Source organism: Mastigoproctus giganteus, chromosome 12 (assembly GCF_048544385.1).
Source record: "Mastigoproctus giganteus isolate SK-2022 chromosome 12, ASM4854438v1, whole genome shotgun sequence".
NCBI classification, from domain to species: Eukaryota; Metazoa; Arthropoda; class Arachnida; order Uropygi; family Thelyphonidae; genus Mastigoproctus; species Mastigoproctus giganteus.
The window spans coordinates 163,942,088-163,958,689 of record NC_143586.1 but is presented as its reverse complement, the minus strand read 5'-3'; the positions used below and the strand labels follow the sequence as shown (position 1 = coordinate 163,958,689).

Here is a 16,602-nt window from a genome sequence, read left to right as displayed (position 1 = left end):
TTGAAGTCAAAGTTGGGACTAAAGGCTGAAAACCTAAAACCAGAAGCCTAAACATATTAATCTTTAACATTAAAAAAAAAAATTAAGTTTGATCTGGTCAAAACTGATCAAACAGTTTTGTTTGATCAGTTTGAGAGCAATTTAACTCAGAATTTAATCTAAGATATAGTACCAAGTCTAGGTCTGCTCAAACCTATAACTGGACAGTTGAACTAATCACCCAGGGTTTGGCAAATAATCGCCAAACAAGTGTATATACATAGGACTGGGTAGTTACCAATATAAATGCATGAAATTTGGGCACACTTCCCACACGTGCACTCAAAAGGGGAGCACTTGTGACCACTGTGCAATCTGAGGGCATGACTATAACAGTTCCAAAAAGTCCCAAGAAGCAAAATGCTCAAATTTCAAGAGTGCAGGACTCTCCTTCAATCACTTAGTGAGGCACACCTAAACCACCCAAGCCAAAAGAAAAAGGAAGCTTGACAAACCCTTGCTAATACTTCTGGTAATGCATAATATAAAAATATTATTGAACCAATGAGTTAAGGGTTGTTAAGTAAATGCAAAATATCATGGCATAGTTAAAATATTATTTGTTAAGGGAAAAAAAAGATTTTTAATTAAATATTGAGCTCATCATATCAAAATTAAGTTTAATGTAAGCACATCAGAAATACATAGCTATATCTGATGCACTTGCACTATATTTATACATAGTCTAGACTCCTCCGTTGCTTGAGGCTTATGCCCTAAATGCTTGAGTTTAATGTTAACAAATGCACGTTTCAGAGTACCCTAGAATATTTTATGTACATTAATACTTTTTTTTTTTGCAACATCATTACAAATCCTTTAAGAATGAATATCATCCACTCAAAAGCATTAAATCAGTTGTACTTAAGCAATTGCAATGTCCAGTTGTTTAGTTTAAGTAAACAAGAATGTTATTGGAACCTCTATCTTAGGAAAACGGTAACAAGGTTGGAACAACTGTTTTAAATGAGCTTGCACGAGGCAGTTACATACTAAAATGGTTAATGGTTTTTTGAAGCCAAATCACTTTCAACAGAAATATATGCATTTGATTTTGAAACTTATGCTTTGTTTTTGATTATTTTGAATAAACCAGTTCATTCACAAATCTTGACAAAAGTTATTTCAGAAATTGCAATTTGATAACTGGAGCCTGTAATAAAGAATTTATTACAGGAATCCCCATGGCAAGAGTTAATTAGATTGGTGATAGTTAAAGGGTATACAGACACTGTCAGTAATTTTGTGTGTGTATACACACTGAACATGCATGACAATAGGCTTCTTGTGTTTGAGGTCACTGTAAATATATAGGTTCTACCTCTATCAGGTATGGTTATTCAGATACACCAAATTTATGGCTTATTTCCATGATTAGCCTTCAAAATAATGTCACTAAAAATGCATTAGCATGGATCAATCTGTGATTGTTAATGAGAAGTTTATCATAATAATTGATTTTTTCATAAACTGGGTTTAAATAATGGCAAAATTTTAATCAAACTTCCTAGAAACTATGAGCTATGTATAATTAGAGGCACTTACTAATCAAGATATTTAAATCTGAAGATTTAAGCATGCTTAATGGGTGCTTACTCATTGTTATTTCCAGTGTCTGGAATCTAGAAAACAATTCTTTTCAATCAAATGGGATAAGTCCTCTTCAAAACATGCTTATGACCTTCAGTTATGGTCCACTTCTCATTCATGTATGATATAGCAACTGAGAACAATGTAATACACCAAAAAGCCCTGTCAACTTACTGTATTTTCCTTCCCTTTCTAACTTAAGTGACAATGATTTTAGGTGAAACCCTTGTGTGAGGTACTTGTTAATAGGCAATATTTTTTTATTTTGTTTCCTTTTCATGTACGTCATTTAGCTCAGTCTGATCCTGAAGACTATGGGAATAAAAGCTATTATTAATAAAATATTATTACTGAATCATTAAAAAAAAAGCAACAGTAAAGAATGAAGAGTTAAGTCAAAGCTCATACACACTGGCAAATCAATAGGTGAAGATCAAGGCAGGGAACTGGAATCAAAGTGTTCTAAAAGCTTCCAAGGGAGCAAAGAAATACATGCTGATAGTTTGTTGTTAATTTGATTTTCCACACACAAGTAATGCTTAAGTTTGAAACTAATACAGATTTCTGCAAGGTGAGGAACTGGCAGGAGATAGATCTAGAAATTGCCGGAAGGACTATAAGAGCATATTCTGAAAAATTGGTGTCAATCTTTTGTTCTTGTACGTTTGAACCAAGATTTTGCAATTTATATAGAGATAACATAACAGAATATCATTTGGTTCTAGGCTCATCGGACTTAGACCATATCACACTATTGTGTATTATACCTATAGAAGTTCACATGCCAATCTGAATGTGTGTGGGGGCTGAAAACCTAACACAGCTCATGGGGAACTGTCCTCCTTTTGTTTAAGATCAGCCTAACAACAGCACTGACTGAAGAGGTTTTGACTCAAACTAGTTATCAACTGCATCCACCAAAGCATTACCACTGTTGAATTTCTGTCCTTTCAAGTCCTTTTTGAAATTTTTGGAAACAGAAAAAAGGTTCAACAGAGCCAAATCTGATGAGTAGGGCAGATGCTATAACATCCAAACCCACAGTCATGCAGTGTCGCCCGAGACACACAAGCTGCACATACAAGTGCATTGTTTTTATGCATGACGACTCCTTTGGCCAATTTCTCATGCTTCTTAAGTTTCAGTTCTTCACAGAAATGTCTCAGTAGGCTAGAATAATACTCAGCACTGACAGTGGCATCTTGTTCCAGGAAATCAACCTGGATCACTCCTGCATCTCAAAAGACTGATTCCTTGACTTTTCCAGCTGACTTCTGCACTCAACACTTTTTAGGAGGGGGGAAAGAGGAATGCTTCCACTGCATTGTTTTGTTTCTAGGTCAAAATAGTGGAACCATGTTTCATCCATAGGGACATACCATCTTCAAAACTGAGCTTCATTAACTTCAAAATGCTGCATAACCTCATAACACTTCGCTCTTTCTCACTTCTGATCTGCATTTAGTGCTTTAGGAACTAACTCAAAGAAACCTTCATTCTTATTCACCATATTATCATGAGCTAGCTCATGGGATATGTTGAATGTTGTCTCAACGTGCTTCAATGTTATTCTGCAGTCTTGCATGAATAGGTCATGAATGGCCTCCACATTTGCAGGTGTCAACACAGTAACAGGCCTCCCACTGTGGGGTTCATCTTCAAGATTTTGGTTTTTAGGAGCATTAGCAACTAAGGCCATATTGCTCCGTGAATATGCGGTGGTCTTTCCTGACCTTTCCGCATCCTCCGTATTTGGTGGTGACGGGCTCGAACCCCGGTCTAATCAAGAAGTGTGTGCTACGCACTGCTGCTCCTTCCCACCTGGCTACGGAGGCGCCCAAATCCATTTACCAAACTCCTAGCATTGGTGTACACGCGAGTATACATGCACCTGTTCCTATTCTTAGCTACCCTAACACAACCCATGTGTTTACTTGTACCGCAATGACTCCCAGCAGTCTATGAAATATCCTGCATCTTGTTTTCCAGGCTGCTGCTCATTCCAATAGAAGCACTGCAAGAATCACTTTCACCTCTGCAGTGGCTACTGTTAATCTATTAGTCCTTGTATTATATAGAAGGATCCAACGGTTCAAAATGTAATATTATACTTAACTTTAATGATAAATCATTTTTAACACCCATAATTAGATTTATTCTAAAACTAAACGAAACTTCAAATCTTTGTAAAAAAATCCTAGAAATTACAGAAAATATCATAAAGAATGCCAGATCTAAAAGTCATAACGATCGTATAATTAACTTAAAGAATTTTGAACAATACAATATTTACGGTGTTGTAAATTTATTGCTTAATCATTTTTCAAAATGATCAAAGTTAGAAATCTTTTTATTAAAATATTCAACCACATAGGCTTGATTTTGAATCTTTTATTGAAGAATTAAAAACAGATTACAGTGATACAATTTATAAACACATTATTGATTTTATTGTAGAAATATTAGCAAATAGTAAACGTAGGAAATTAGAATGAATTAACAAACAAATGTACGTTTGAATAACGGATGATTGCACATTCCTTCTTGACTTGTATGATGATATTTTTTTGAAAGTGATCCCCCCCAAGCTAGCAGTTTTCCGACCCACCTAACACTGCCGATAGCATCAGCAAATATTCTTGCACCCTTTCTATTTAAGTGTATCTCATCCCTGTAGAAGCAGTCTCTCCTGTTAACAAGTACAGACCAGGCTGAAAAAAATTCTACCCCTTGAGCCTTGCACAATCTTTCCAGGGCCGAATTGATCGACAAGGCTCTCATCATATACTCCCTCCTATCGTGTCTGAGCAGAATTGCAGACACTTTCAAATTCAACCCTAATTCTCGGCTTTTGTTCAATAGTGACCTGTACTGTTAAGTAATTCTGCCAGTCTCCTACTCTTAATATCATTAGTAGGGGCAACATCACTGCATGGTTAAGTAGTACAGTAGACACTCGATTTTCCAGGATAGATAGTAAACAACAAATCCCAGATAATCGATTTCCTGGTTAATCCAAAAATACACAAGTCCCCGACACACGTAAGAGATACGTTCCAGGACTTCTTACTTAGTCGAGTTTTACGTAACTCGGGAATGACTAGTAACATATTGCTACTATATTATTATTGACAAATCTGAATTCAACACGATACTTGTTAATGTTTGACCATTTTCATGCATTCTTATTAGTTTAATTTTCTGATCCAAATCGATTGCTTTCCTTTTCTTGGTAGATTTACTAGTACTGCTGTCACTTAGTCTCTTAGTCAGCACCATGATAAAGGGTCAAAATTAATTTCTGAAATGAACTTCACAGGGTTAAGGCGAAAACTTACTATTATCACCTGTGCAAGCTCACATTTTACTAAGGCACATTTTTGGAGGTCAACAAAAAACAATTTGCACTTTGTTTTATTGGGTGCTTCTGTTAGCGCAATCTATTATAAACGAGTAGTAAACTCGATCTTATTGCACATGCGATGATACCTATAGCTGGATTTCTGTTGACTTTTACATTATTATGGTGAAGTGTGTATTACCTTCATTGAAATCTTCAGTCATATAAAAAAAAAACACCCATAAATAAATAAGAATCTTCTCTTCATTCCTATTTTTTTGCTTGTTACTCCGATCTCACTTATGCAATTTGTGCATGCCGTGATCGTCGTTATTGATTGCTTATTTTTTTTTATTCTTTGTTAAATTTTACAATCCTAAAAAAAAAAAATGCACCATTTTCAAACTTTTGAATAATTTCAAGTCTTTAACTGAAAGCGCAACTCTTGTGTTTACCCATAATTTTTGCGATTTCTAAACAAAAAAAAAAAAAAAAATTTACTATAAAAAAAAAAAAAATTCGACATCCCTGACATAAATAATGAACCAATGTCTTTTTGTGGTGCAATGGAAAACAACAATCGACGCACCACACTAAAAACAAACAAATAAACATTTTGTTCTTTTTTTTTTTTAGGTGTGAAGACAGTGGAGGTTGCAAGATAATAGGCACATTAATCTCCCAATAACAACTTATAACACCGCTTCTTGTTGCTTGTTTCCAACTTGCAAAATATCTGTTTATAACTATTCTAGTTATTACTTGAATTTTATGATTTCTGGTTGGGTTTTTTTTTTTTTTTTTTTTTTTTTTAAATTTGGAGTCTTGAAGCATTCCGGTTAATCGAATTTCGGTAAATCGAGAGTCTGCTGTATATCAATGAATATTCATGGGGGCAGCTGCTAAGACAATCTATTAATAAGTCTAGTCAGTAATGCTGCAAGCAACTAGTCAGTCATGCTAAACTAATTACCCAATTTTGAGCAATATTTGGTATTAACCAAACAGAATCTTGAAAGAAAAGTTCATTTTTGTTACCTAGTGGCAAAAATGAACTTTTTATTTTATCAGACAGGATAAACCTTAAGAAAACAAAAAAAAAGTAATCTTCCAAACCCTCTGTTCATCAATTATGAATATAAATTACTTAAATAAAATATCAACCTTTCTTCATTTAGTTCAGCTGCCAAATAATTAATCACATCCCATGAGAAATTTCTTACTGAATATAAAATATTTTACAAGATGAATTTTAATTTAATGGCTAAATAAATAAAACATAATCAGAATTTAGTGTAGTTACCTTTGATGCTGAATACACTGCCATAAGAGGTAATGGATAGAATGAGGATATGGAAGACATATTTACAACGATTCCTCTTCTCCTTGAAAATAAAATATAGTTAAAAGAAACAGGAAAGAATGAAATGCTTTGTGTAAGCAGGGCTAATCAAGCTTTGTTGATTATATTAAGAGGAATTTAAAAATAATGGACAAATCAATACAGGAACTCCCTGACTTACGTAATACAAGCAACTCCTGTATAACACGGTACTTCCGCAACACGGTTTCACTCTAACACGATTGATAAAGTGCAGCAATCCTCGCATAACACTGTACTTATATAATATGGTTTCACTCTAACACGGTTAGAGAATTGTGGCAAACCTCGCATAACACAGTATTTTTGAGCTTTTGTACAGGGAAAAACCCTGCTGTTATGTTGGATGTAATTTTTAAACATTTCCATTCTTTTTTGTGAATCTCTCCCGCTTTTGGCTAGCTAATCGTCATGCAAAAAAACAAAATTATTGGGAAATCCCCGTGTTAAGTTCTGTGCTATTGAACTTGTGGAAAAAAAATCTAGATTTCAAAGTTTTGTTACTATTGGGATAATGATCCAGGCCATCCAAAAGATTAAAGTTATCCAAATGTTGAGGTAATGTTCCTACCACCTAGTAAAATTTCTTCAATTAGATCAACTCATATCTACCTTTGAAACTCGTTACATCAGAAAATCATTACAATGGATTTTGGAAAAATATGATTCCAAATTGAATTGATGGAAAATTGAAGTGGCGGCGGCATGGAAATTCAATTGTGGACTGTATCGGAATCATATCTTTATCACTCAAAGAAGTAAAACTTATCATTAAATGAGTGTTGGAAAAATATATGGCCACAGTCAGTTCATTCAGGAAATATGACTGAACCAGCCAAAAACTGAATCGGTGCTATAGTAGAACTTGCTAAGTCAGTAGGAGAGGAAGGTTTTGATGATGACTACTGAAGCCCGTATGGGTAGCACAGCTGGTAGAATCACCGCCATCCCCACACTGGGTGGAAAAGATCTAAGTTTGAATCCCATCAATAACCGAAGGAAATTGTACGAGTCTTTTTCACAACATGGTGGAGTTATTCAGTCTCAGGTGAGGGTAGCATGGTTTTTTTTTTTCTCATGGACACTTGAGGTTTTCATCCAGAAAAATAGAAAATCTACCTTTGAACACAGAGCAACACAGCCTTAGTTGCCGATTCCCCCTACTTTATTTTGTTCAGCTAATGATTTAATAAAGTTAACGTGGGTCAACAGGAGTCACAATACAGCTCAAAGTTTTTGAAACATTGACAATGCAATTATCTCCGTTGTAGATAAGCAGTTGTTATAATAACAGGTGTTATCTGCATTAATGACCTGTGCAAGGCAAGATAATGCTATTGCCAAGCAAGGACTGAATTTGTGAAGTCTAATAATGCTGCATTTATTCAAAAGATATGCAGATTTTAACAACAGTGTCATCATCAAATTTGGACACATCAAAAGAGGTTGCCAAGACTACAGCAGCATACAAATGTAAATAAAAATAGTAATGGCTACTTATACAGGGTTACTCAAAATGAAGTCTGGGGTTTCAAACAATTCCTGTACACACATGAGCAGACATAGGAAGAAAGAAATATTTCCAGAATGCAAGTAGAGTAATGAAGTTTTTTTTACATACCTCATAAAATGTTCAATATGAAAGCCTTTAGTGAAATCGCAAATTCTGCTTATTCACTTTCCCCGACAAATGGAAGGTCAATTCATCAGAAAAAAAAAAAAAAAAAAAATCACTCTGTCAGCAACGTGGCATTGCACAACGGTAACAGATTTACTTACATGAAACTCCAACACAGTAAAAGCTTTCTCATTACATTCTGAAGCCATGTCGCAACAGAGCAGAACTGGCGTCACAGGTAAACGAGCGACTGAACGGCGGTATGTGTCCAACGCCATCTGGTGGTTAGCCATGCAGCATACTGAACATCGTGAGCGTGGGAACGAAACTTGAGATATTATGCGTTCTTTCGAGATGGCTAAAAATGATTGATACATGCACTTTCCCAAAATAAAAAAAAAATTCTGAAACCCCAGACTTCATTTTGAATAACCCTGTATAAACACCAGAAGGATAGGGATAAATCATATTGGTTTGAAAGATATGAATGATTTAACCGTTGATTTTTTTTTTTTTTTTTTTGCAACTGCCAATGATATATATTTTGAATCTATTGTTCATATAGGAGGGGTCTTTTAGGAATGGGTATGCCAGAAGTATATCAAATTACATGGAGCTAAATGATTTTGTGATGAACAGCTGACAAGAAGATGGAAGGAACTGTTGAGGCTGATAGGCCTCAACAGTTCCTTCCGTCTGCTGACAAGGCAGGATGTGCAGCTTTCAGTAAATAGAAATTTATTGCATGAGAATTTTTGTAGCTTTTGATTTAAAATTACTAATATAGTTATTTGTGATTCTCTTGATTGAGTTGGTGAATTTGTTCATTTCTTGGCCTTTGCTTATGAAACTACAGTGTTTCTGCTGCTACCATTGTGTAATATGGATAGGAATGATTGAATTCTACTAATATTGTTCATTAATATAGGCATTACTTGGAGGTTTTCTATGTAGCAACAATCAGTATCAGAAGAGGCCTGTAAACTATAACTGATAGCAATACAAACATGTTTTGCTAATGTGACTTTATCATGACGTAAGTAATATAATTTAAAAGATGGTACTTTGTACTGGAGTTAAGCAGGATTAGCATAGCATTATTCTTATTGATCTCTTATTTTCATGTGTTGCTTTTAAATGAGCCTAACATGTCTCAAACTAGAGCAGCAAAACAAAGAGCTCAAAATGGAAAATGGTTTGGTTAACAGAACTTCAAAAGTAAAGGTTTTCTTAAAAAAAAAAAAAAAAAAAAAAAAATCAGGATTATATTATGCTTGTTATTTGTGCTCTTTTTGTGAAGCTGTCTCTAGCAGGACATAACCCACAGGGGATGCCTTTGTGTGTTCACTGCAGAGAGCTTGGAGGTTAAACAAACTGTGCTCCGATGGAATTATAATTGCCATCCCTATTCTTCAAGGTGTCACAATTATATGACACCTTGAAGAATAAGGATGGCACACTCATAGGGATAAAAGAGAGGGTCCCATCAAGTGCTCAGCCAACCAGCCCAATGCTTGAGCTCATGCTCCAGCATCAGATAACACAGACATTTTCTGCAGTAGAGATCCTTGTCCCACAGGAAGCAGCTATAGTTAGCAACTTGATTGTCAGGGAAGAGGGAAATATATTATGCAACAGTGACAGGTAGAACAGAACCAGTGTATATCTGCCAGGGCATATGCTGATGATACTGTAGAGCAGCTATTAGTCTTTTGTTGTTGTTATTTGGTTTTTAGGAGCATTAGCAACTAAGGCCATACTGCCTTATGTTTGGTGGTCACTGGCTCGAACTCCAGTCTAATCAAGAAGCGTATGCTATGCACTGCTGCTCCTGCCCACCTGGCTAGACAGGCACCCTATCAGTCTTTTAAGAGAAGGTAATAATGGTAGTTAATTAAGAGTAAGTAATTTTCAGCATTTAATAAGTACAGAACAATTCCATGAAAAAATTGCAAGTTAGGACTGAAATTGAAAGTGTCTGCAATTCTGCACAGATGTGACAGGAAGGAGTATTTGAGATCCTTGTCAATCATTTCCTGCTCAGATAGCAAACAGTATTTTGCATCTATATTCACACATGAGTTATTAAAATGCCAGAAGGTATCAAATTGCAGCAGGGTGCTTAATGATTTTGTAATAACTGGGAGCAAAGTGGAGGAGAAATTGCTGAAGTTAAACATAAGAAAGGCACCTCGGGTGGATGGGATCTATCCAGTTATATAAAAGGAGGTGGCAAAGCAACTAAGCAAACCCTTAGCCATAATTATGAGAGCATCATTGGACTCTGGGGAGGTACCCATGGACTGGAGATGTGCAAATGTATCCCTAATTCACAAAGGGGGATCGAAGTGTGACACAAATAATTACAGACCAGTTAGTTCATCTTCTGTTCCGGGTAAAATAATGGAGTCACTAGTTAAAGATTCATTGCAGGATCATCTAGACAAGACTGCGGCAATAATTCAGACACAGCATGGGTTTGTTAAGGTAAAGTCTTGGATATTATGATTGATTGGATATTAATTGGTTGGATATTGTGATGTTATAAAGAAACTGGATACAAAAAATAATTTTGATATCATATACTTGGATTTCAGGGAAGCTTTTGACTGTTGTGCATGGAAGACTACTGTACAAATTGGAGCAGAATGGTATTAAGGGTAAATTGCTACAATGAATAAAAGGATGGTTGAGTGGGAAAAGACAGAGGTTGGTAATCAATGGGCGCTGCTCTTTGTGGACTAATGTTATTAGGGGAGTCCTCCAGAGTTCGGTGCTGGGCCCACTGTTTTGTATATTTATCAATAATATTGATGAAGGTATATCAGGCTTAGTGTCGAAGTTTGCAGATGATACAAAGGTTGGCAGGATTGTTAATGACAGTAATGGCAGTGTGCTACTGCAACAGGATCTAGAAAATTTGGGAAGATGAGCTGAGAAGTGGCAACATTGACAAATGCAAAGTACTGAATATGGGTAAAAGAAAACCCAGAGGAACGTACCAATTGTGTGGTGCTACACTTAGGGTGGTAGAAAATGAAAGACCTGGGAGTAATTGTGTAGTCAGATGTGAAGTTTTCTGAACAATGCAGACAAGCTGCAAGAGCAAGTCATGGGGTTTTGTCAATGATATATATAGGAATTTTGCTAGCAGGGAAAAGGAGGCGATTGTCCTTCTGTATAAGGGAATGGTCAGGCCACACCTTGAGTACTGCGTACAGGTCTGGAGGCCTCATTTTAGGAAGGATGTAGATTTGCTTGAGTGTACAGAGAAGGGCAACAAGATTGGTGAGGGGACTGGAGTGATCCTCTTACCAAGAGAGGCTAAGTTCTGCATACTGCAGCGGCTGGAGACTAGGCACCTGCGAGGTGATCTGATTGAGGTGTACAAGGCCTTGGATGGGTTGAGCACGCTGAATTCTGATGGGATTTTTCCACTTGTTCAGATTACAAACCTAAGGTGGTATAAATTCAAATTGAGGAAAGACAGCTGTAGAATAGATGTGTGGAAATTTGCCTTTAGCCAGCGGGTGGTTAATTGCTGGAACAAACTTCCATCTGTTTCTTCCAATAAATTTAAGGAGGAACAGGACAAACATTTAGAGGGAATGGTTGCGATTTTTTTTTTATTTTTATTTTTTGGCTGATGCTAAATAAGCTCATATGCTTGCTTTCTTGTACCACATGCCATAATTACTATTACAACAGGTAGAAACTTAACTTGGTATGTACTTGTTAACAGAAGTGTTTCCACAGGGACCAGATACACTTAAAAAGAAGAACAAGAATAATTTCTGATGTTACTGAGGTAGTATTAGGTGGTTCAAAACTGCTAGCTTTGGGGAGGGGGTATACCGACTAAATGATTAACAGTAGCCACAGGCAGAGGCAAAACTGATTCTTGCACTATCAGTTAGAAGATGCAGCTGCCTGGAAAAAATGGTGCCAGGGATTTCAATACCTGCTGGGGGGCCTGTTGGAACAAGCAAATATGAGCTGCTTTAGGGTTAATAAGAGTAAAAACAGAAGTAAACTTGTATATACTCTAATGCTAGGAGCAGATAAATTTGATGAATTTGAAGTACTCAGTAAATTAAATGCAGACAAAGTGTTGATATCAGAGACTGTGTCACTAGGCTATAAGTCATCAGAATTTGAATATTGGGAGTACAATGTGTACAGAAGGGGGATACGATCTTAGTTAAGAAGCCTTACAAAATCAAAGGCAGTGGATCCAGTGGATACAGGCAGCCAGTGCAACGTCAAGTCAGTTTGGAGAGTGTGTGTTGGAATAAGCAAATACATGAGCTGTGTTAGGATTAATAAAAATAAAAAACAGAAGCAAGCACACTTGTATGTACACTGGGCCTAATGACTGCAATGAGTAAAACACTGTGCAGACATATAGAGTAGACTAGTAACCCAGAAAGTCTTATAATGGGGGACTAAATTTCCAGATATTCACAGGATCTCGTGGGTTGGCTATTTAACAGAAGCAAGACTTTTGTGGATTTATTGGATAACTGTTTCCTAAGCCAACATTAGCATTAGTAGATACATACAATGCAAGAAAGCAAGCTCATGCAGCATCAGCCCAAAAAAAAAAAAAAAAAAAAAAAACCCATTTCACCCCTCCATTCATTCCATTTGCCTGTCCAGCTCAGCCTTAAATTTATTTAGGCTATCAACTTACACAACAAAAGATAGACGTCTGTTCCATCAATCAATGACCCGCTGGCTTAAGGCAAATTTCCACACATCTACAACTATCTTTCCTCAATTTGAATCTGTGCCCCCCTCAGGTTCTTAATCTGAGATAGAGAAAGGATCCCATCAGCATTCGGCTTGCTCAAGCCATTCAAGGCCTTATACACCTCAATCAGGTCACCTCACAGGCACCGCAATTTGCAGAACTTAAGAATTTCTTGGTAAGAGCACCCTTTTGTTCCCATCACCAATCTTGTTGCCCTTCTTTGTACTCATTCTAACAACTCTACATCCTTCCTAAAATGAGGCCTCCAGACCTGTACACAGTACTCTAGGTATGGCCTGACCATTGCCTTGTATAATGGGATAATCATCTGCCTGCCCCGCTAGCAAAATTCCTATATATCATTGACAAGGCTCCATGACCTGCCCTGGCAGCACGTCTGCACTGCTCGGCAAACTTCATATTCAACTGCACAGTTACCCCCCCCCCCCCAGGTCTTTTTCACTTTCCACTTCCCTGAATGTAGTACCACACAGTTGGTAAGTTTCTCTTTGGTTATTGCTACCCATATGCAGTACTTTGTATTTGTCAATGTTAAACTTCAGTTGCCACTTCTCAGCCCATTTGCCGAACTTATCTAGATCTAGTTGGAGTAGCGTACTGTCTTTACTGTACAACCCTGCCAACCTTTGTATCATCTGCAAACTTGGACATTAAACCTGATACACCTTCATCAATATCATTGATAAATATAGAAAACAACAATGGCCCAAAACTGAACCCTGGGGAACCCCACTAATAACATCTGTTCACGAAGAGCAGTGTCCATTGATTACCACTTACCAAGTCAAAGAGGTAACAAAGGAAAGCAATCTGATTATCAGTAGATAATTAAGATAAAACACCCACTAGGTGGCCTTTTGTGCTTATGCTGTATAAGCTTGCTTTCTTGCATTATTTGCCACTACTACTACTAATAATGGATGTTTGTTACTTCTAAAACTCCACAGCTGTTCTGATACCAACAGACCAGATGACATCAGAGGGATCACAATACAGGGACTATTAGCACGAGATGATCATTCTGTTCTTATTTGCAAGATGAAAAAAGAGACTGCAATTGTTAAAAATGAAGTTTAACATTGACAAATGTAAAGTACTACATATGGGAAACAGTAACCCCAGAGCAACGTATCAACTCTGCGGTACTACACTGACAGTGGTGGAGAATGAAAAGGACCTGGGGATAATTGTGCAGGCAGATATGAAGTTCTCTGAGCAGTGCAGACGAGCTGCAAGAGTAGCTCATGGTGTCTTGTCAATGATATACAGGAATTTTTCTAGCAGGGATAAGGAGGTGATTATTCCCTTGTATAAGGCAATGGTTAGGCCACATCTTGAGTACTGTATACAGGTCTGGAGGCCTCATTTCAAGAAGGATGTAGATCTGCTGGAACGTGTACAGAGAAGGGCAACAAGGTTAGTGAACGGAACGAAGGGTTGCTCTTACGAAGAAAGGCTTAAGTTTTGCAAATTACAGAGTCCGGAGACTAGGCACCGGCGAGGTGATCTGATAGAGGTGTATAAGGCTTTGAATGGTTTGAGCATGCTCAATGCCAGTGGGATTCTTCATCTTGCTCAGAATAATCACCTCAGAGGGCATAAATTCAAATTGAGGAAGGACGGATGTCGGATAGATGTGCGGAATTTTGCCTTTGGCCAGCGGGTGGTTGGTTGGTGGAACCGACTTCCATCACTTGTTGAAGTTGATAGCCTAAACAAATTTAAAGCTCAACTGGACAGGTATTTCGAACGAATGGAGGGATGAAATGGGAGTGGTGCGTTTTTTTTTTTTTTTTTTGGCTGATGCTGAATAAGCTTGCTTTCTTGCATCATATGCCTCTACTAATGCTAATAGGTAAAAGGATGGGGATTTTGAGTTTAAAATGCTATTAGTCCTCTATACTGAGTAGATAGCAGGGGAAGGATCAATACATTGGATCCTTCCTCGTGACAATTAAGGAATATATTTACAAATCAACATGCAGGCACTCCCTGGCTTATATAATACTCAACTTTGCATAAGTATTTGCGGCCGGTGCAAACTTAAAAAATTGTGGAAATGTATTTTGCATCCCATAGGAATAAATGGAGGTATCATGAAAATGTAATGTGAACCCAATAACTTTTTTTTTTTGGTAATTCATTCCAAGACCTCAGAAGTTGAAAATTTCGCTATAAACTAAGCTATTTATCTCTCTAAAAGGTCATTTTTATAATGGAAATTGCCCTACACTTTCATTGTTATCATATTACAAGAATCAATTTTGAATGCCTTTGTGATATTTTTCTAAAGCACATTTCTGGAGGTCACTACCATAAAATAATAAAAACAATTTGCACTTTCTGGTTTATCGGGCTTTTCTGTTAGCCCAATCTATTATAAATGGGTAGTAAACTATCTTATTGTATTTGCGATAATCCCAATAAATGGAATTCTGTGGTGAAACGGAATTATGGTGAAATGCGCTCCCCTTCAACTGAAATCTTCAATCATATAAAAAAACATAAGTTTTCAGAATGTTCTCTTCATTCATATTTTCTTATTATAATGGAAAGTGACCAACGGAAAGTGCAAGTGGTGTAGTGCTAGAAAACAAAACAAAATTGATTTAGAAATGATGATTAATTAAGAGTAGTGATTCTTCATACTAAACAGGACAAAGTATCTATTGCACGAAATTAGGTCTCGTTGCTTCAACAGTGAATACTATTTTAAGTGACAGCTGGCATATAAAAGAACATGTTAAAAGATCAACGCATTTAAGATCAACAAAGATCACAAAACAGCGTTCAGGTGCTATATCACAGCGTTCAGGTGCTATATCTAAGATGGAAAAAGCTATTAATAATAAGGATGGAAAATCAGATTCAGAAGCAAGTGGCCCTGAGCTCAATGGCCATTCAAGCAAAAGCAAGAAGTATTTATGAAGATATTAAGGATAAGTACGGCAAACTGCAAGACAAGTTCATGACAAGCAATGGGTGGTTTAATAGGCTCAAGTATCACACTGGTTTCCAAAACTTTAAATCGGCAGTACAGATTCTGCATCTGCAGAAAAATTGATGTGTTGGGGGGGGGGGGGAACCTAAAACTATACCGGCTCTACTTCTACAGCGACATGCTTATCAGCCGGAGAGTTAATTCTGGCAACAATGCTCAATGTAAAACTTACCGACATTATGCTGTTCTCCTCTCTTTTTGCAATTTTATAAGTTTGAATTTTTTTGTAATTTTTCCTGCACACGATATAAAAAAATTTGAATAAATGATTCTATTTACACATTCGAACATTTATTTTTTTCCTTCAATCAAATTTAGCACGCATAGTTGCAAGTGCTGCATAAGCATTTAGGGAAATTCTGAATAACGTAAAACTCAACTTACGCAGAGTTCTGCAAACACAACCCTAACGTAAGTTGGGTTGTTTTATTTATTGTGCCTCCAGGGCAATGAGCCCATTTGCACTAAAAACAATTACAAAATTTAAAATTTCCATAACACCTTAAATAATATTTACAATGTTAATTTCAATTAATTTTATCAATCTCTATTTAAAAAATTGTTTGAGTGGTCTCAACATACACAGAACACACAATGAATAGGAACAGGTGCATGTATATTTGCGTGTACACCAATGCTAGGAGTTTGATAAATAAATTTGATGAATCTGAGGTATTGGTCAAAACTTCAAAGGCAGATATTGTTGGGATATCAGAGACGTGGTGTCACACAGATATAAGGAATGCAGAAATGGATTTGGGGAGTAAAATGTGTACAGGAAGGATAGACATGATAAGCAGGACTTCCTAATTCATTTCACAAATTTACGTGGTCTCAATTCCAATCTCAACGATGTCCA

At 36.7% G+C, this 16,602-nt stretch overlaps 1 protein-coding gene across 1 annotated transcript in view; it reads right to left on the bottom strand.

The window, feature by feature from the left end:
• The window catches only part of LOC150077561 (inactive hydroxysteroid dehydrogenase-like protein 1), a 157,673-nt gene that overhangs the window by 24,312 nt on the left and 116,759 nt on the right, over positions 1–16,602 (bottom strand). The window contains exon 6 of the mRNA XM_090386921.1: positions 6,273–6,354. Within this exon, the coding sequence (XP_090243047.1) occupies positions 6,273–6,354 (82 nt within the window). The remainder of the gene's footprint in view (positions 1–6,272; positions 6,355–16,602) is intronic.